This window comes from Balaenoptera physalus, assembly GCF_965194825.1.
Source record: "Balaenoptera physalus genome assembly, chromosome: 20".
Taxonomy (NCBI): Eukaryota; Metazoa; Chordata; class Mammalia; order Artiodactyla; family Balaenopteridae; genus Balaenoptera; species Balaenoptera physalus.
Window position 1 is genome coordinate 62675658 of NC_138901.1, and position 20958 is coordinate 62696615.

A 20958-nucleotide genomic window follows, 5' to 3' on the forward strand; every position below is an offset into this window, starting at 1 on the left:
TCCTTCAGTGAGATGTAAGGCAGCTCCTGGCCCGTACAGTGCCTTTGTGAGAAGTAGAAGAAGACACCTTTCTGGCTGGCAGAGACAAAGTCAAGGCTTGGTGAGTTCAGCCCCACCCAGACACCCTTGTGCAGTGTGCATCCTGCACAGCTGTACTTAGCATCCTTGGTGAAGGTGCGCAGAAGTTCAGTCTTTATCAGCTGAAGCCAGTGAGGAGGCTCACCCCTTCTCCCGTTTGCTCCCTCGGGCACAGCCTTCCCACATCACCTACGGCAGGGAACAGTGCAGTGTCAGCCAGAGCATGATTGCTGCCTCTGAGCTGAACGCTTGCCCTCTCCCTCCTGAATCAGGGAGCTGAAACGATCGGGCATCTTCTTCTAGAAGGTTCCAGCTCAACACTCCTGCCTCTCCAAGGGCATTGGACAGATGCAAAGACATCTTCAGTGAGTCTGGAGTCAGGCTCAGAGGGGGAGCACCAGGGGGGACACAGGTAGATCAGAGAGTCCTTCCTTGCTGGGCTCCCATGGACTCCAGCCCCTCCCCCATGTCCTGGGGACCAGGAATTCCTCTCCAGCTTCCCAGACTGTTTTCATCCCCGCCTCCACTGATTCTGGGGGAAATTAGGTCTGGGTGCTTCCACCCCCTGTAAATAAGCTCCACGTCTCCAGATGGAATAACTCCCTTCAGTTTAGTTTTTCCCAGTATGAGCCAGTCTTCTGAACTTCTTGTCATTCTCATTGGCCGATCTATGTTTTCCATTTTCTTCTGCAGTTGTGGAGTTTCTGGGTAAAAACTCCCATGGGGTTTCCAACCAGCTGCCAGCCCAGGGACCATCGGGAGGAGGGAGGTTCTCAGAGATGGAAACTCAGACACAAGTTTCCAAGTTACCTGTTCTGAGAGTTCCCATCTCTCCAGAAATCACCTGCTGGTTGAGAATCAGCCCAGTCAAGCAGGGGGAGAATAATAGAGATGTTTTCGGTGTGACACATCTCAGTGGGAGGCTGGCCCACGCGTGAGGGCCCAGAAGAGGGCACTGTGAGGGGGACAGAGGCTCAGGAAGTTGGGGGAGCAGGCCTGGAATAGGAGAGGGGGCAGCAGGATGGAACTGGAGAAACAGTTTTGGAAAGCCGGCAGGAGCTGGCCAGGAAGCCCAAAGGAGCAGGGGCAGCTGGCGGGGGACGGGAGAGCCGGTGTGTTGCACCTGGGCCGTGCTTTGTGGGGGAGACGCCACCAAGGAAATCCTGTGGGCAGAACCCAGGGACCCTGGGACCGGGAGAGAGACCTGGGACCCAGGCAGGAGGCTCTGGGCCTCCACGGGCCTGTCACTTTGGCCCTTTCACTTCACCCACTCCCACCTCCACCCCAGCCCTCCCAGGGTCCCCGGAAGCTGTGGACAAACTCGGTGACCTCCCAGAGACCAGGCAAAAGCCCTCCCTCCCCAAGGACACTGCCCTTTGCAGCCTTTGAGGCTCACTGATTCTTTCTTGTTGCTGCTGGTTGTGGCCCCCGGTTCTTCCACTTGTGGGGCAGTGAGGCCCCGAGGAGGAGCAGGGCCTGAAGATGGGGAAGAGTCCACCTGGCCGGGGCTCCTTCCCTGGGTCCACTCCCGCCCTCCCCGCTGCCCAGAGAAAAGGCCTTGGGGAAATCAGCTGAGCTGGAGCGCAGGCAGGGCCTCGCCCGCGCTGTGGACCTGGGGGACCTCTTACCCTGCACTTGGGTGTGAGCTGCGTTGGAGCTGGACTCCCAGTCCTGTGTGACTCATCTCTGCTCACCCGGATTCTCGGAGGCTGTGCCCGGGCCTTGCCTCTGACCTAGAGATTTAAAGTGGTAAAGACCCCTAGTTTGTGGTGGGGGGCTGATCTTATGTGCCATCTCGGCGAGGCCATGGTACCCAGTGTTTGGTCAAATGTGAGTCTAGATACTGCCGCAAAGATATTTTTTAGATGAGATGAACGTTAAATCAGCCAAGCTTGTGTAAAGCGGGTGACCTTCTGTAGTGTGGGTCGGCCTCATGCGATCAGTTGAAGTCCCCTGAGAGAAAAGGCGGAGGAATGCTGCCCAGGCTGCCTGCCTTCAGACCTGCCGGATCCCACAGTCACTGTTCCTCACACACCCCTCTCTCACACACACCCCTCTCACACACACCCCTCTCTCTCACACACCCCTCTCTCTCACACCCCTCTCTCTCACACACCCCTCTCTCTCACACACCCCTCTCTCTCACACACCCCTCTCTCTCACACACCCCTCTCTCACACACCCCTCTCTCACACACACCCCTCTCTCTCACACCCCTCTCTCTCACACACCCCTCTCTCTCACACCCCTCTCTCTCACACACCCCTCTCTCACACACACCCCTCTCTCACACACCCCTCTCTCTCACACCCCTCTCTCTCACACACCCCTCTCTCACACACACCCCTCTCTCTCTCACACCCCTCTCTCTCACACACCCCTCTCTCTCACACACCCCTCTCTCTCACACACACACCCCTCGTGTCAGTTCTGTTCCTCTGGAGAGCCCTGACTTGTTCCACTTGTCCTCCGAGGGCTGATGTCTGGGGGAGGCGGGTAAGACACTTCCGGGGGCCCCCGGGGCCCCCCTGCACTGCCACTGATCACCAGCCTCCGGTCCTCGACTTCCCACTCTGAGAAATGGGCTGTCCCGTGAAGCCTGTCCTGCTTGGAAAGCAGGTCGTCGGGGAGCCAGAAGGAGCCTTGAAGTCACTCCTCCAGCCCTTCTTCTGCATTTCCTTCCACAGTGGACCAAACCTTTTATTTAAAATGTACAACAGTAACCGCATGGAAAGACAAATGGACTTAAATGCATTCACCGGAAGCCATCAACGCTGGAGTATTTCCCAAGCACAGATCAGGAGGGCGCGGGATGGATGACAGAGTGCTGAGAATCTGTGGAATGTAGGAGCCGGTGGACCTCAGGGACCTGCTGGCCCCAGGCTTTCTGCAGAATCATAAGCCCACAAGATGCTCTGGGGAGCGGGAGCCGGGAAGATAAGTTCGGGAAGCAGCGCGAATGCTCCCAGCCTTTCAGAGTCTTAAAGCAGTAGGTGAAACATCGGATGGGAGGAAGGCGCAGGGGTGAGGGGCACGTGCCCGGGGCCACACAGTGACCTAGGGGCTAACTCAGGCCTGGAGCCTGGGAGGCTCCTGCCCGGCCCTGAGCAGAGCCTGGGTGGACCTGTGACCACAGGGGGCAGAGCAAACCCTCTTCAGGCCTGCTGTGCCTCCCGGCTGATTTTATGTTTTTCTGAAGAGAAAGCGTCCTTTTATTTATTTGTTGCTACTGCTGTTTCTTGGATTTTAATTGCATTACACTTGGCAATGGTCAGACATCTGTTTCCAGAGGCCTGCTTTGTGCAGAGAGTGTCATTTTTAAAGACATCAAAGTTAAAACACAAATAACGTGCAGCCGTGAAGCCAGCATGCTGCGTCCTGGCGGGGAGAGCAGACCCACCAGGCACTTGTCACAGTTAAGGAGGGTCACCTGCCAGGGTGCCCGCCTTCAAACCCTGCAGGGCCGGTGGTTGTGGAAGAGCAGGAGTCCCCAGCCACCCCTGGGGGACGGCAGCCCTGCGATGGGACCAGTGAACCGTCCTTGCCCCTCAGCCGGACAGGCAAGCGGGCAGGGCAGCGGCGGCCGGGGGCCCGAGGGGACAGTGCCCACCCTGGAGCCGGCGGGAGCAGCCTTGCCAGCAAGCAGGCCAATGCCAGCGGGTTTCTTTCAGGGAGAGGCCAATGCGGCGGTTGCTTTTATGACTTTTTCAAGTTTGCTTTGCTGTTTGGTGTTTCTGAAGTCTGAGAGTGTGTGTGTGTGTGTGAGTGTGTGTGTGTGTGTGCATGTGCGCCTCTGGCCTCCCTCCCCGGGGACGGGCTACACTGGACACACACACAAGGGGACAGCTGCCCGCCCGGACCTCGGCCTCATCGTCGTGTCCCTGGGAGGTTTATGGTGTCCTTGGGATGTGTTTGTGCGCACACACCGCACACACACATACACACACATATATACAGATACACACAGTACTTATGGGTGCTAGATTTTCTCAATTACGATTCAACATACTGAACTAAAAATTTTAAAGCCTACTGTTTCCCTAAGATTTTAAGTCTAACCTACAAATGCCATTATTCTGCTTATGAATCTAGTCGATTTAAATGATCACATTTAAGGGTAGAGGGCTTATAACTTCGTTAAGTTTCTTTAAATATCTTAGTGATTTTACAAATTTAATATGTCCAGTTTTCTTACGTTTATAAATAGCCATCCTAAAAAGCAGGACTTTCCCAAGCTCCTGAGCAGTTCTTAAAATGTAATAAGCTTATAAATAAGGTGAATATTAAATTCTGTTAAGCATTTCAGAACTGTCACAAACTCGGCCCAATCCTCCTTCAGCGTCCTGCTTAAAATCATAAGCCTAAAGTCAGTTACTCACTTACCCCTTCCAAATCGGAATTGCAGGCCTCATCTGTTAGGTACTCTGACTCACGTGATTCTCTAAAATGTTACAAGTGTGTGAAATGCCAGATGTATGAATTTCTGGGTGTATCTGAGCTGTGTTACTCCAGTACCTGCCGGTGTGATTCAACCCCTTCTGGGTTAAGAGGGAGCGGGTGAGCCCAAGAGCGACCTTGTGTCCTCAGTACCCCAGACAACTCCTCCTCCTCCAACTCCCCTATCCAGGCGGCTTCATCGCTGGGTTAGATTCTGTCTGTTGCCGTTCCTTGCATCCGTCCTTCCCAGTTCTTCCTGCCCTCAGGGCCCCACCTCTTCAGCTGTTTACACACGCCCCGCCCTTGGCTCTGGGATCGCGCCTCCAAGGCCACGCTAATGACGCATCCCAGGGGGCCAGAAGGAAGAGTCCTTAGCAGTGACCTTCCCTCCTGGTACAGAACTCCTGCTACAGCAGCACTAAGGGATCTCTCCCCACTGCTTACATAGTTCCAGTGTCTTGTGAACTCACTACTTGATTTTTTTTAATTGTGGTAAAGTGTAGATAACATAAAACTTATCATTTTAACCACTTTTACGTGTGCAGTTCAGTGGCATTAAGCACATCTACACTGTTGTGCAACCATCCATCTCCAGAACTCTTCATTTTCCCACACTGAAACCCTGTCCCCAGTAAACACTGACTCCCCATCCCCTTCTCCCCGGCCCCTGGCAGCCTCCATCCCACCTTCTGTCTCCATGCATCGGACTCCTCTAGGGACCTCATACGAGTGGAATCATACAGTATGCGTCCTTCTGCGACTGGCTTATTTCATTCGGCATCATGTCCTCCCGCTTCATCCTGTTGGAGTGCGTGTCAGGATTCCCTTTACCACTTGTTTTTAAATGTTCTTTCTCACGTTGGGCTGGAAACCATCTTAGGGGACGTGGTCCTATAGGGAGCATTTCTTTTTTTTTTTCGGCTGTGCCACCCGGCTTGCGGGGTCTCAGTTAACCCTGTCCAGGGATCGAAGCCCGGGCCCTCGGGAGTGAAAGCACGGAGTCCTAACCGCTGGAGCGCCAGGGAATTCCCTACAGGGGGCATCTCTGACTAGCCCAGTCCCACCTCTGGGAGCAGACAGCAAAGGAGAGTGTGTCGGGGGTACACGCATGCAGAGAGGACCCCAGGCTGGTGGAAGCAGCAAGGAGGTTTCTGCCAGTAACGGTCCCAGTTGCCCACAGCTGTGCTCCTGGTTGAGGTCAGCACAGGCCAGAGGGGGAAAGGGGTCCCCGCCCACTTGCCCTAACCTTTTCGCCTTGGTGCATCCCCTGGGGAAAATGCTAACGCTGTTTCCATCCGGTGTATTAGTTTCCTAGGGCTGCTGTCACAGACGACCACTGTTTTGGTGGCTTAGAACAACAGAAACTTCTTCTCTCACTGCTCTGGAGACCAGAAGCCTCAAATCAACGTGTTGGCAGGCCACACTCCCTTGAGAGGCTGTCGGGAGATTTCACTCTTTGCCGCTTCAGCTGCTGGTGGCTCTGGCTGCATCCATCTTCCCATCCCCTTCTTCTCTGTGTCTGTCTCTTGTGAGGACACCTGTCGTTGGGTTTAGGGCCCAACTGGGTAACCCAAGATGATCTCATCTTGAGATCCTTGACTTAATCTGCAAAGACGCTTTTTCCAAATGAGATAAATTCACACGTTCTGGGGACTAGGGATGTGGAGTTGTCTTTTGGGCGCTGCCATTTAGCCCGGTGCCTCCGTTTCTGTTTCTCACACGTGGTGTATGCCTTGCCCCAGGTGTCCCCTCCATCCCCGGTGGCACTTTTTTTTTTTTTTTTAATTTATTTATTTTTGGTTGTGTTGGGTCTTGGTCGCTGCGCGCGGGCTTTCTCTGGTTGCGGCGAGCGGGGGCTACTCTTCGTTGCCGTGCACGGGCTTTTCATTGCGGTGGCTTCTCATTGTGGAGCACGGCCTCTAGGCACACGGGCTTCAGTAGTTGTGGCACGTGGGCTCAGTAGTTGTGGCTCGCGGGCTTAGTTGCAACGTGGCGTGTGGGATCTTCCTGAACCAGGGCTCAAACCCGTGTCCCCTGCATTGGCAGATGGATTCTTAACCACTGCGCCACCAGGGGAGTCCCCGGTGGCATTTTTAAGACTCTGCCCACCTTCCTTAGAGGCCGTCGTCTTCATTCACGCCGAGCTCCTCTGGCTTCTCCCCCTGGCGGCTTCCTGGGGCTGCATTTCCCCGACAGCACCTGGCAGTTCCCGTCCGCCCCTGGGAATCCCCGAGGCAGCCAGAATGTCAGGGGGGAGGGGACACGGAGATCGGTCGCCCAGGCAGGCCGGTACTCCAGACTGTGTCCCTCCCCCGGAAGAGCGGCCTCTGATGTTCCGGAGGAGGACCGCGTCCGATCACTGCCTCGTTATCGCCCCGCACTCGCGGGCTCCGGTGGCTTCAGTGCAGCTGGCAGCTGTCTCCCTTGTCTGGTTAATACGCGGAGCCTGCTGCCTGCGCCTTCCCCGGGCTCGGTCGCAGGAGCCGTAGCTTCATGCCTGGAGGAGAGAGACAGACACAAGCTCGTTTCCTGCAGGGCCTTCCTCCTGGGAACAGGCCTAAAACCTGGAACTTAAAAGGCAGGAGGGTGCTTGTGGTTTAAAATAGCGAGTGCGTGGCAGCCTCCTGAGCGGCTTCCGCCTAAAATACTTGCGGAGACACACCAAAAACAGAGGAAAACTCCTGAAAGCCAAGAAAGGTGGGCGGCCTGGGAGGAACCCCTTCCAGCTCTGAGACAGACGGAGCTGCCCCGGCTCTCCCCGGAAGCTGAGGCCTCCCAGAGGAAGGGGAAGCCCCCTTCTCCCCAGTCGGAGGAGGTCAGGCAGCTGCCCCTTTCCCACGCGGGCAGTGATTTGGGGGCAGAAACAGTACTGTTGAGCGCTCCCCTCGCTGCACCCTCCCCAGGCATCTCTGCGTGTATTTGGAGAAAGCCACCCTCAGACGCCACCTCCACGGGGCAGGCGGGAGAGAGGGAAACCCGTGAGCTGTGGCCGCTGGCAGTCCAGCGTGGCCCGTGGGCTCAGCCAGGGGTGGGAAGTCCTGGGATATGGACACCACTGTGGGTTTCCACAGACTCCGTCTTTGGAGTTTTGGCGGCCCAGGCTGTGGAGGTGGGCAGAGATGTCCCTTCCCAAGGTCAGAGTCACATTAGCTCCGTGTCCAGGGTGTGGTCCCCAGGCTGGGCTGCTTACAAACCAGAACCTGAGAGGTGGACCCAGCTCTTATCCAGGGAGGCAGCCGTGGGACAAGGTCAAGATTCTGGTTAAAATTCCAACGTACGGGTGTGGTTTTCACACCAACAAGCAGTTACTCGACACGAGCTGGGTGTCCTACAATTCAACTCGATTCTCATGCTCTCTACCCAGAGATGGTGTCCGATCCCACAGGTTAAGGGGATCCCACAAGGCAGCCCCCCACTTCAGACTCTAATCACAAGTCCAGGTTGTTACCCATGCTTCTGACCAATCAGCTATAGGTTGGAGGTTCTCACGACCCTCTCCTTGGGTTGGATTAATTTGCTAGAGTGGCTCACAGAACTCAGGAAAACATTTTACTCACTAGTTTATTATAAAAGGATGTAACTCGGGACTTCCCTGGTGGCACAGTGGTTAAGAATCCACCTGCCAATGCAGGGGACATGGGTTCGGGCCCTGGTCCAGGAAGATCCCACATGCTGCAGAGCAACTAAGCCCGTGCGCCACAACTACTGAGCCCGCGTGCCGCAACTACTGAAGCCTGCGTGCTGCAACTACTGAAGCCCGCGTGAGCCTAGAGCCTGTGCTCTGCAATAAGAGAAGCCACCGCAATGAGAAGCCCGTGCACCACAACGAAGAGTAGCCCCTGCTCGCCGCAACTAGAGAAAGCCCGTGTGCAGCAACCAAGACCCAACACAGCCAAAAATAAATAATAAATTAAAAAAAAAAAAAAGATGTAACTCAGGAACAGCCAGATGGGAGAGAGACACAGGGCCAAGTGTGGGGAAGGACACGGAGCTTCCATGCCCTCCAGGTGTCCACTCTCCACACCTCCCCGTGCTCACCGACCCAGAAGCTCTCCAAACCCCGCACTTTGGAGAGTTTCTGGAGATTTCATCACATAGGCTCGACTGATTACCTCGTTGGCCATTGGTGACTGATTCTCTTCATCCCCTGTCCCCTCCCTGAGGTCAGAGACGGGACTGAAAGTTCCAACCTCTAATGACATGGTTGGTTCCCCTGGCCCCATCCTCAGGTGACCAAGGGGCCTTCCAAAAGTCACCTCATTAACAAAAATAAAGTCATTAAAAAAGTCATCTCATAACGAAAGACACCTTTGTCTCTCTCATCAGTTAGGAGATTCCGCAGGTTTTAGGAGCTCTGTGCCAGAAAGAGGACAAAGACCAACTATCTATTTCTTATTATAAATCACAACATCAAACTAGACAGATGGTGGATGGGGATCTCACTAGATCGCCCCTCCTTCAGGGGTGAGCAAGTGGGGAAAATAACCCTGTGCGTCAGATGAATACTGTGGAGGCTGGACCCCGAGTCTGGAATGATCTACGGCAGGATCCGGGGGAAATGAACTTTGTGGGGCAAGAACAAAATGCCCCGAAAAGAGGCAAAAAAGAGATGGAAAAAAACAGAGGGTGAGATGAAAAGGGAGATTAATGAGCAAAATAAGAATTGCAAGGATTCGAAACACTGGCCAACACACAGTCCTGGCTGGAAGCAGTGGGGGTGGGGCTGACGGTGCCGGACACGAGGTCAGTGGCAGAAAGCAAACCCGGCCCGTCACGGGCGTGTGTTACGGGGTGAACACGAGAAGAGGTCAGCTCCGAAGGCGCTCGGAGCCAGCATCAGCTCTCCCGATGAGGAGACAGGCTATAAAAAGGTCCGTGTTTGTAGAGGGAATGACCCCAGCACTGAAGGTAAATTCAAAGAAAACACCCACAACTAGACACACAGTGGTAAAAAACTGTAATAACCAGGTGTGGCAGGCAGAAAAACAATGGCCAGAAACATGTGATCCCTCGTATCTCAGGAAGGTGTCTGTTTTTGCCTGCCTGGGTCGCAGGACCTTTTTTTAAATTTAAATTGTTGCAAAATGCACATCACATAAAATTTACCATCTTAAATTAACTATTTCTACACTTCAGTATCGTTAAGCACATTCACATTGTTTTGCAACCGTCACCACCATCATCCTCAGAACTCTTTTCATCTTGCAAAACTGAAACTCTGTCCCCATGAAACAACAACTCCCCAGCCTCTCTCCCCCAAAGCCCCTGGCACCCGCCGTTCTACTCTGTGTCTATGAAGTTGACTTCTCTGGGTACCTCATATGCGTGGAATCATCCTTTTGTGACTGATTTCTCTCAGCGTAATGTCCTCAAGGATCATCCACAGTGTAGCACATGTCAGATCTCATTCCTTCTTACTCCATTGTAGACATACACCACACTTTGTTTATCCATGCGTCTGTAGAAGTTGATGGACACTTGGGTTGTTTCCACCTTTTGACCACTGTGAATAATGCTGCTATGAACATAGGCGTAGAAGGATCTGTCTGAGTCCCTGCTTTCAGTTCTCTGGCGTATGTACCCGGAAGTGGAGTCGCTGGGTCATGTGGTGACTCTGTTTTTAATTTTTTGAGGGATCGCCGTAGTGTTCTCCACGGTGGCTGCACCCCTTCACATTCCTGCCAGCAGTGCACGGGAGCTCCAGTCGTGTGTCCATCCTCATCAACACTGGCATCTTCTGGTTGGAGCGGGGCTGGCGGTGGTTTGATCTAAGAACTGGATGAGCCAGAGAAGTTGATTTGATTTGTATTAGGAAGGGAAGGGCTGGGTGCTGAGAGGGTTTGCAGAGTGGAGATGAGCGATTGAGGGATAGGTGGGGTCTTGGGGGAGATACAAGGAAGGGATGTTAGGAGTTTTGGTGGGGTGTCACGAGGGTGCCCTTCTGGTGACCTTGTGAGATTGTTGTAAAGACATCAGCTGCTTTTTGGGCTACACTGTATGTTGAACTGATGTTCCTGGGAAGGGGACCGTGTGCTGGGACCATCCAGGAGAGGCAGCTAGAGGCTATTGGCAAAGACAATCCCATGGACATCAGGGCAGAAAAAGCAGCTAAAGACGCAAAAATCAGGCTGCCTCAGAGTCGCCTGCCATGCTGAGTACCAGGGGGCTACCGCGTTTTGTAGGTTAGTTTCTCTCTAGCCAGGTTGCCTTCAGGTGCGACGTTAACATAAAGGATTTTTCAGGTAGGCTAGAGCTCAGAAAATAACCACCCGTGTATTCATTCTGGATGACGTTCTCCGGCAGCGAAGGCATGAGGTGCAGGTATGGGAGCAGCTCCAGGGAAGGGCTGAGCAGTGGCCCTGAACGCTAGCTCAGTCCCAAAGACTTGCAAATCTGTGTTCAAACTGAATGCAAACGGCCAAATTTTATCATCGATAGAGTACCTTTAACAATTAAAAAAAAAAAAAAAACCCACAAACTAAAACAGTAAGAGCAGTGACCTGGATCTAAAATCTCTGTTTATACCCACAAAGGCCAAGAAGGGGAGAGGCTGGCAGTCAGGCAAGTGTCAAAATTCCCCGCTGACCCTCCACCCCAAGCGCTGCCGAGGTCCTGGGTTGCCCCCTCTGCAGCTGCCCTGGGTCCCCACGGTGCCAGCTCACTGGCTCGGGGCCAGCCCCTGGGCGGGTCCCCACGGTGCCAGCTCACTGGCTCAGGCCAGCCCCTGGCATTGATATTGTTCCTGCTCCCAAACACCAGCCACGAGCTGTGGGCACGGGCCGAGCTTCCTCTCCCAGGCCCCCCGCCCCGCTCCACCACCAAAACTACACCCGCATCAACAGGGAGCCTCGCTGAGGGTCGGAGTGATGGGAGCCCCTCCCCAGGGGCTCCCTGGCTCCTAGCCGGGCTCGGCTTAGCCCCTTTCTCCCACGGTACCCCATGCTTCTAGCCCTGCGGTTCTCCAGCTGTTTTCGGCATCAAGAGCCCTCTTTATTTTTTCTAATTTAATTGTTTTTGGTTTTGTTTTTGTTTTTGGCCATGCTGCGCGGCGTGCGGAACTTCCCCAACCAGGGATCAAACCCGCGCCCCCTTGAGTGGAAGCGCGGAGTCTTAACCACTGGACCACCGGGGAAGTCCAAGAGCCCTCTTTATACTTTTTTAACTCTTTTAAATTGAGGTATAATTGACCTATAACATTGTTTAAGGCCCACAATGTATTGACTTGATACATTTATATTGCAATACGGTTGCCATTGTAGCGTTAGCCAACACCTCTGTCTTGTCACATAAATATCATTTCTTCTAGTGTTGGTAACAAAAGTTTTGTTGTCTTTCATAGTTGTACTGTGTATTAGTCTCCAGGACTTATTTTTCTTCTAGTTGCAAGTATGTACCTTTAAACACCATCTCCCATTCCCCTGCCCCCCAGCCCCAATCCACTCTGTTTTTCAGAGTTCCGTTCTTCTTAGGTTCCACATGTAAGTGAAACACAGTACAGTATTTGTCTTTCTCTGACTTATCTCACTGAGCATAATGTCCTCAAGGTCTATCCACGTTGTTGCAAATGGCAGGATTTCCTTCTTTCTTGCGGCTGAAGAGTATTCCATTGTGTATATAGACCACAACCGCTATATCCAGTCATAGGTTGATGGGCACTTAGGTTGTTGCCGTGTCTTGGCTGTTGTTAATAACGCTGCAGTGAACATGGGAGTGGAGATATCTCTTTGATAGTACGTTTTCATTTCCTTTGGATATATACCCAGAAGTGGGATTGCTGGATTGTATGGTAGTTCTGTTTTTCATTTTTTGAGGAACCTTTATACTCTAAATTATTGAGGACCTCAAAGAGGTTTTCGCTATGTGGGTCATATCTTATAAATGCTATCTGCTGTATAAGAAATCAAAACAAAAATATTTTAAAGATTTATTTATTCATCCATTTAAAGTTAACAAGCTTGCAATGTGAAAGAAATTTTTGTGAAAATAACTGTATTTTCCAAAAGAAAAAGTATAGTGAGAAGAGCGGCATTGTTTCATAGTTTTGTGACTCCCTTTCGTGTGTGGCTGGCTTAGCAGAAGACAGCTGGATTCTCACACCCACTGCTTCTGCATTCGCTGTCTTGCAGTAGGTTGTTCTGGTTGAAGTCTACAAAGAAAATGTAGCATCATGCTGCGGTGTCATTGGAAAAGAGGCCCTCACAGAGGCCCTGAAAGGGTCTTGAGGACCCTCTTCACACTTTGAGAAATACTGTGAATCTCTGCTCGCTTTTTGGAAAGCCGTACCCCTCACTCTTCCCACTGGAGTGAGTCCCCAAACCTGGTTCTTCCAGCTTCAGTAATGTGGGAGCCCCACTTCTTCGAGGGGACATGTGCTTGCTGTTCACCCCCTTGGTCGCAGGCCAGTGACACTGTCCGTGCCAAGCTGCCCAAAGCAGCGACTCAAGCGCTGATGTTCGCAGGTTTTCTGATCGGGAACCATCCACACGCACAGGTCCTAGAGATGGTACCATTTAGATTCGTAATGAGGAAGCTAGGAGTCTCCTCAGTGCCTGGTATTTGCAAGGCAGGCCAGGCCCTCCAAGGCCAAAGCAGTCGCCCGGGGCAGCCTGGAGGGGCCGCACGTGGATTTGGTTCTTCCGCCCCCCTCATTCCCGCACCCCGACAGGCAGCCAGGGCAGAGCGGAGCATTGAGGTCCCTGGTGGGCAGGGCCGGTAGCACTGTCAGTGCAGTCATGACACATTTGTCCCCAGTGTGGGTGACACGGAGAGGACACCAAGGACGCCAGACGTGGCCCGAGGCCCTCAGGACATGTGAGGTGTCTGAAAGCCGCACAAGCATTCCGGGGGCCTAGGTGGGGTCGAAGTAAAGGAATAAAGCGATAAAAGTGCAGCAGCGTCTGTCAGGCCCCCATCTGGGTCTCCCTGTTGCAGCTTCTTGTAACCCGGAGCCCTGGGACCTCCGGGAGCCCCACCCCAGCTGGAATTCACAGGGTGGGCGGTGGCCATGACTCACACGTAACTTACCCAGAGCACGGGAGCAGAGCCACATCTGCCTTCCTGGGGAGACCGCCTCCCTACCCCCTCCCTTCCTCCCACCCTCTGCCCCCTCCCCAGCCACAATTCCATGACCCCAGACAACAGCAGCAGCATGGAGAGAGGGACCCACTGTCAGCAGGCTGTGCGCCCAGAGTGACAGGGAGGGTGGGACATGCAGGGCGGGCCGTGGCAGGGGGGCGGGGGGCTGGGGAAGGGCAGTTTACATCCCCACACCTGCCCCAGCGTCCTGGGTTAGCAGCTAGGGTTTTCTTGGTCCCTCCAGGATGGGATGGCCTCTACTGGCCTGGAAAGGAGGGGAGTGGGAAGATGGGGCAGGGCTGGTAGGAACCCAAGAAACCCAAGCAGCCATCCAGTCTGGGGGTTTCAAACTTCTCTGGCAACAGAACTACTTTAAAAAACAAAAACAAACAAACAAAAACCCCGAAGGGCAGCCAGAGAGCTGTTCTGCGAAGAGCTGGGCCCAAAGCCTTGCTGACTCTTCTGGCCTCTCTCCTGTCGTCATCAGCCCCAGGGTCTTGGGACACGGCTCAGTAACTACGAGTGTGGTCCGTTTGCCCATTTCACAGATGGGGAAACAGACCCCAAGGGGGAAGAGGTCTCTCGTCCACGAATTGACAGCCTGAATTCCGCTTCCTGTATTCCCAGCCTCTCCTGCCACACAGAGGGCGGCGCCGGAGTTTGCACTTTGCTTGGTGACAATTAGCATCCCCACGGCCCCGGCACGCCCTGCTGACCGTGAGGCTGGCGTGGACTGCGCCAGGCTCCCTGTCCTGCCCCGGCTCCCGGGCTTTTCTAGACAGAGAGGGCATGGCTTTTGTCACGTTCTCAAATGGGCCTGGTATCCAAAAAGAGGCTAAGAACCTCTGCACGTGGCGGGGGTTGGGGGGGGCACCGAAGGGGGAGGGGAGCTCAGCTGGTGATTCTCTTCCCTGCGGAGGCGTTACCTTGTGTTACTAGGTTTATGTCCCTCGCGCACCTGTGACGCGGGGTCACCGTCCCCATTTTACATACGAGGAGGCTGAGACGCAGTGACACAGGTAGCTTGCCCCGACGCCTCCCGGGAGGCTGAGGGGCTAGACAAGCAGGGTGGGGACGGGTCCACGGCAGGATGGGGCCTGTCCGCACCCTGATCCGGCGCCTCCCTCACCGCGTCCACGCCAGACCGTGTCAATTATCTCCGCAGCCAGAGAACCTGGCGCCGGGCACGGCCACTGCCTCTGAGGCTCATTCCTGCTGAACAGAAACAGCCCAAGGCTGGCCTGTTGTGTCCTCGATGGCACTCGAGACCCATTTCTTCCAACAGGGAGGTGGGGGCAGAGCTCCCGGAACCATTGCGGGGGGTGGGGGGGACCCTGCTAGGACCTGGGCTCGCGAGGGTCCCCATGGGGCAGAGAGCACGGCCCCGCCAGGTACCCCAGCAAAGCCCTTTCTTTCTTTGCTCTTAGAAATGTCAGCGGCCAAACCACAGGGCAGCGTCCCCGCCCTCCAGCCTGCTTGCTGCCCAGCTCACCCCAGGGGCAGACAAGGCAGATCCTCCCAAGACAGGCCCCAGGCCCACGTGGAAGCCCACCCCTACCATTCCTCAAATTCTTTTTTTTTGTTAACATCTTTATTGCATGCAATTTATTTTTCTTTCTGCGTTACTGAGATATAATTGACTTGGCACTAAGTTTAAGGTGTATAGCATAATTACTTGACTTACAAATATTGCAAAATAATTACCACAATAAGTTAACATTCATCACCTCATATAGTTTGAAAACATGTTTTCTTCCTTGTGATGAGAATTTTTAGAATCTACTCTCCTCACAACTCTCAAATATACCACACAGCTGTGCTAACTGTAGTCACCAGTCGTACATTCCATTCCTGAAATTCTGACGGTTAAAAAAAAAGTCAGCTGCTCTGAACCTTAGCTTCTTCATCTGTAAATTGGGAATAACGATACCCAGCCTACTCGCTTTCAGGGATTTCTAAGAATCACATGGGGAAGGTATTTAGAAAAGTTCAGGATAACTCACCGAAATGACAAGGGAGCAAACCCCAGCTGGGACTCACGTATCACCACACATTCCTGTCTGCAGGTCGCTGGACCATGGCAACCCGGGCTGGGAGCCTTCCTTCTCTGGGCGGTGATGGGGCAGCTCCACGTACGGCTTGGGGGCCCAGGGGACCTAGGGTGGGGCAGTCCTCAGATCGGAATGTCCTTGTTCCTCTCTGCTCTGTGCAAGGCCCCAAGCTAGGAGGGACCCACAGCTCCCGCCGAGGACAACAGAAACTGGGGAGGCGGTTTGAGAAGAGTCAGAAGCCATACCCAAGCTCTTCCCCAGACAGAGGGCACAAAGTTTAGTGCAGCACCCTGGGGTAGAAAACCGTCTTCCTTTACTTCTCTAAAGCAATTAACCCTGTTTCAAGCCCCCGCCAGCTTGACTGGTGGGAAATTCAAGCTTAGTCGTGTCTGGGGGGCCTGCCCCTTTCCTGGGGTTGGACAAGAATCTTCGGGTCTTGTACAGTCCAGAACATTTGGAGCGAGGCCCTGGGGATTAGGACCCAGACTGGTCGCTGCTCTTGGCCAAGCCCGTGGGGTCTCTTGATGGCAGACAAGGGTCTCTGCAGATGCTCCCAGCCCTTGTCTCTCCCCAGGCTTGGGGAGCCTCTGTCCCAGAGGATTCTGCCATGGCCCCTGCCCACTCCGTGCCCCTTGCCTCTGTGCTCCCGCCCCTTCTGTTACGAGGACCTCACTTGACACCCTTTCTTAGGGGGAGGGCTGGTGGGGTTTTCTTCTGGGTGCCTGCCAGCTTCTCCTTTCAACCCCACAACCCAGAGACCCACCCCCCCCAAGGCAAAGGAACACCAAGGTGGGGTCCTTCACAGAAGGAGCAGTAAAAATGACCTCAGAAGCAAAAAGAAAGCAAATAAATATCAATACGTGGTCCTGTCACAAAGCACGGGAGTTTTACTATCACACCGTTTCCAAGTTTCGTCCCAGGTGGAGAAGCAGCAACCAGCGCTGTGGTCCACCACCCTTGGCTTCATCCTCGGGGGAACTGGAGAGGCAAAGGCTGGGGGGCTATCTGGGGAGGGCCGTCTCTGCAGGGGCTTGTCTGGCCCCCGGGGGAATTTCTGTAAATGCTTCCGTGTGGGATGGGAAGCCTCTTTGGAGGGGTCTCCTCTCTGGCCAGGGGGTACTCTGGGCATGTTGGGCGGGGCTCCAGGGTAGGGTGGGGCCTCGCTGACCTCTGGGCCTCCTTCCCTCTTGCAGGACCTAGGCATGGAGTCGACCTCGCTGGATGACGTCCTGTACCGCTACGCCAGCTTCAGGAACCTGGTGGACCCCATCACACACGACCTCATCATCAGCCTGGCACGCTACATCCACTGTCCCAAGCCGGTAGGGTGGCCGTGGTCTGAGCCAGCGAGCTCCGGGGTGTAAGGGGGGAGCTTCCTGGGCGCAGCAGCCCGGTGCCCGAGGGGGGCTGGTCAGCGCTGCCTGGGCCCCTCGTGCAGCACCTGAGGTGCCCACCCTGCCCTGAGGCCCAGCATCCACGGTGGAGGCTGCCTACAGCACCATCGGCACTGGCCTTGTCTGACCCACGGGCTGCAGTAAATCTGGATTCGTTGCCAACATGTAAACCTCAGAGTATTTCACACAATCCCCATATTAGCTGCCCTTGAAAAATGGGAAGCTCCTCATTTCTACAGGCCTGGAGCTGAGTAGCCACCCCTGTCACATGGGGCCAGAGCCGCCAGGTACGGTTGTGTAGGCTGTACCCTGCACAAAGATGTGTACACAGAGGTGGCAGGGGTCGGGGAGGCAGGAGACAGCTTGGTCCAGCCCTCTCTCTGCCCACCAGCCGGGGGCACGGTGCAAGACTGTGTCCACCTAGAGATGGGCTTTGTCTTCTTTGCACAAAGGCGCTGTGTGAGCAAATGTAGCCGTGGCCCTACATGCCGCTCTGTTTGCCGCAGTCCCCACTACGCCCACTTATCCTCCTCTCTGAGGCCGAGTGTCATCTGACACCCACCCACTTCACTCCTGTCCACTTCCTGCCTGGCTCCGAGGCTCTCCAGGCTCCGCGGGCGCTGCCCAGCCCCTCTGGGTCTGGGCGATCTGCCCCTCTTCCCGCTGGCTCCACAGTCCAGGCTGGGACCCAGGCAGGGACAGGAGAGCCAGGGCAGGGCAGCTCCACACTTGGGCTTTTCTCTCTGTTTTGGTTTCTTCTCTCCCATCCCTCAATTCCCAGCAGCTTCCAAGAGATGCACTTCCTTGCAGCAGGAAGGAAGGGGCAGGAAGCCAGAGCAGGATGGAGGAGTGCCTGGGGCGGCCTCCACTTCAGAGCAGGACCTAGGATCGGGGCGAGAGGCGGTTCCCAAGCCCACCCCACACCTGGCCCAGGCGCCCAGGGGCTGGAACCTTGCTCTGGGGTGGCACCTCCATCTGGGGCTTTGTCTAGGGCCTTCTCTCTGGCTTCTCTCTGGACTGCCTGGTGTCAAGACTTCAAGGTGGGGGGCTGGCCATGGATGGCTGGGAGCCCATCGGGGCAGGTGTGGGGTGGGTTGGTGGAGGGATACCGCAAGAGGCAGGGGTGCTGGGCTCAGACGTGTGACAGCAATGAGCGTCGGCGGACTGGGAGCCCCCAGGCCTGGGGACGAGGAGCTGGTGCAGGAGCCACGGGGGACCGGCTGCGGCTGGAACCGCCCGCTTCTCATTCAGGGTATACCTGGCTTGCCTGCGGAGCTGAGACCAGGCCGTAGGAGGCCTTGTGGGTGCCAGACCCCTGCCCTTTCCAGAGCATGGATGTAGTTGTCCACAGGTGAGAGGAGTGACAGATGACAGGGCACTCAGAGCAGCTCAATAGGAGAGGACTGTTTTTTATGCCCATCTTAGAGTTGAGGAAGATGAAATACAGGTGATGAAGCGATCTGAGAAAGGTTGCGGCCCAGGTGAGAACCCCAGCGTTTGGACCCCAGTGCTGGGCAGGGCAGGCCAGCGCTCAGGTGCTGGATCTCTGGGCCATCAGTGCTCCGTGGGGCTCGCAAGACCGGGGCTGGGCTGGGGAGGAGGGGCCTGTTTGGGGGCAGCTCCAGTGCCCCCCTCCCTCCACGCAGGCGGGTCTGCAGGTGGCCAACTGCCCACGTCGACCCCAGGAAACAGGACAGGGCTAAGGGGCTGTGGGCTGAGGCCAAGGGGTCCTGCACTGCCATGTGTCCCCTCCACTGGGGAGGGCTAGAGGGCCATTCACAGGTGGTTTTGCTCAGGCTCCTACCTCAAATTACCATTGACTGGGTGGCTAATAAACAACAGACACTTACCTCTCACAGTTGTGGGGCTGGAGGGCTGAGATCAGGGTGCCGGCCCGGTCAGGTTCCGGTGAGGACGCTCTTTGTGGTCTGCAGACGGCCACCTTCTCCTTGTGGCCTCACGTGGCAGAAAGGAGGGGAGCTAGCTCTCTGGTCTCTTCCGATAACCCTCATGGCCTCATCCGATCCTAATCACCTCCCAAAGGCCCTCCCTCCAGACACCATCACGTTGGGATTGGGGTTCAACATATGAACTGGGGGCAGAGGGGGGACAAACATTCCGTCCATCGCACAGGTGTAACCTTCTCAGGTCACTTCATTAGCTGAACTTTGTTTTCCTCAACTCGACTGTGGACATAGCCATACCCTCCCCTATAAAGCTGTTTCGAGAGCTCAGTGAGATGACTTACAGGAAGCATGGGCGTGTGCCTGGCACGGCCGAGAGCCTCATGCCCAGAAGCCGAGGTGTAACCAGTCTGTGGGCACTGACCACATGCCAGGCAGGGTGCTCAGACTTAGCAGGTCAGTTGTGGGACACAGAAGCAAGAAAGTCACGGCCTCAGGCCCAGCCCCTGTGGACTCAGAGTCTTGGGAATCAACAGGCTGGTCTCCAGCCCAGATTTCCAGAGGCAGCCAGAGCGGGGTCCACCCTGCTGGAGGCCCAGGGCCTGGCCAGTCCCCTACCCGTACCCAAGGCCACATGGCAGGAGAGGCCCCTGGAAGGACTCTCCCAGCTGAGGTTGAGGCATGGGTGGGAGATCCTGGCCCTGGGGTCCCCAAGCTGATGATGGGGGCGGCCCCTGCACACACACACACCCACCCCCATGTGAGCTGGCTCAGGGCTAGCCAGGCCTTGCTGCTCGGACCTCTTTCATCTGAGAATTTCAGATCACCCCAAGTGTGTGCCGAGAGGTTGTAGAGAAAAGGGGGGGGGGCGGGATCTCCCTTAGCTGTGAGATGGGACGAAGAAAGTAGCCCTTTCTGGTCCAACTCCTGGTGAAGCATCCACAAGACAAATAATCCTTCTCACTGCTAAGATGACCACCTTGAATGAGTCCTATTTTCTCAACCTACCAGAAACCCCCTCCTGTACCGCAGCAGGGTGTGGGCCGAGACCCTAGGAAGGGCTGGGTCTGTGCCTGCCCGCAGAAGGGGGAAGAGGCAAAACCCCATCCCGCCCCTGATTGGGTATTGATGAATCCCAAGTCTGTATCTGCAGCCTGGCTTTAGACTCAAAAGTCTCCCCGCTCCTGGACATTTCCACCTGCGTGTCCCTAAATCACCCAGAACAAATCCCCCTATCAGCGCGGATCACGTAGCGGGAAGTTTTAGGGACTTTCCTTCCCACCCAGCACGTCTGTCCCATCATGTCCACCATCAGGCTTCCCACCAGCAGACACTAAAATGAGGGTGTGTGCTTAGTGATTTGCTGAGGAGCTCTCCCAGAGCCACCTTGTGTTTTTTTTCTTCTTTTATATTTTATTGTATTTTCTATTGCTGCATAGCAAGTCACCCCTAAGTATGGTGGCTTAAAACAACAGACATTCATCGTTGAACCATCTCTGCAGGTCGGGAATTCAGGAGCAGCACAGGCGGGGGGTTCTAGTTTGGGGCTCAGGACATTGGCCCAGGCTGCGAGTCCTGGTGGCTCGACGGGGACTCGCAGGGTAGCATACCCCATGGCTGCTGGTGGGAAGACTCAGCTCCGAGCCCCGTGGCCGGTCCACAGGACTGCTTGAGCTTCCTCGCTTCAGGGCAGCTGGCTTATCCCAGAGGGGGTGGTCCCCGAGAGCAAGGGAGAAGCACAGTGTCTTCTATGAGCCAGCCTCAGACGTCACATACTGTCCCTGCTGACGTAGCGCATTGATCACCCAATCAGCCCTAACGCAGTGTGGAAGGAGGCTGTACCCTGCCAGGAGGCCAGCGTCCGTGGGGGCCGACTTGGAGGCTGGCTAAAGCAGGGTGAGAGTGAGAAGAGTTAGTCCTGGGCCTTTCTCTCCTGCCCTCTGACCTCCCTCCCGTTAGCTGAGTCCCACTGACAGCCAGGAGCAAGAGGGCCGGGTGGTGCCGTCTGTAAGAGCTCAG

General features: G+C 55.2%; 1 protein-coding gene across 1 annotated transcript in view; it reads left to right on the plus strand.

Moving 5' to 3' along the window:
* The window catches only part of LRRC75A (leucine rich repeat containing 75A), a 36567-nt gene that overhangs the window by 7772 nt on the left and 7837 nt on the right, over window positions 1-20958 (plus strand). The window contains exon 2 of the mRNA XM_082441088.1: window positions 16835-16963. Coding sequence (XP_082297214.1) covers window positions 16835-16963 — 129 coding nt within the window. The remainder of the gene's footprint in view (window positions 1-16834; window positions 16964-20958) is intronic.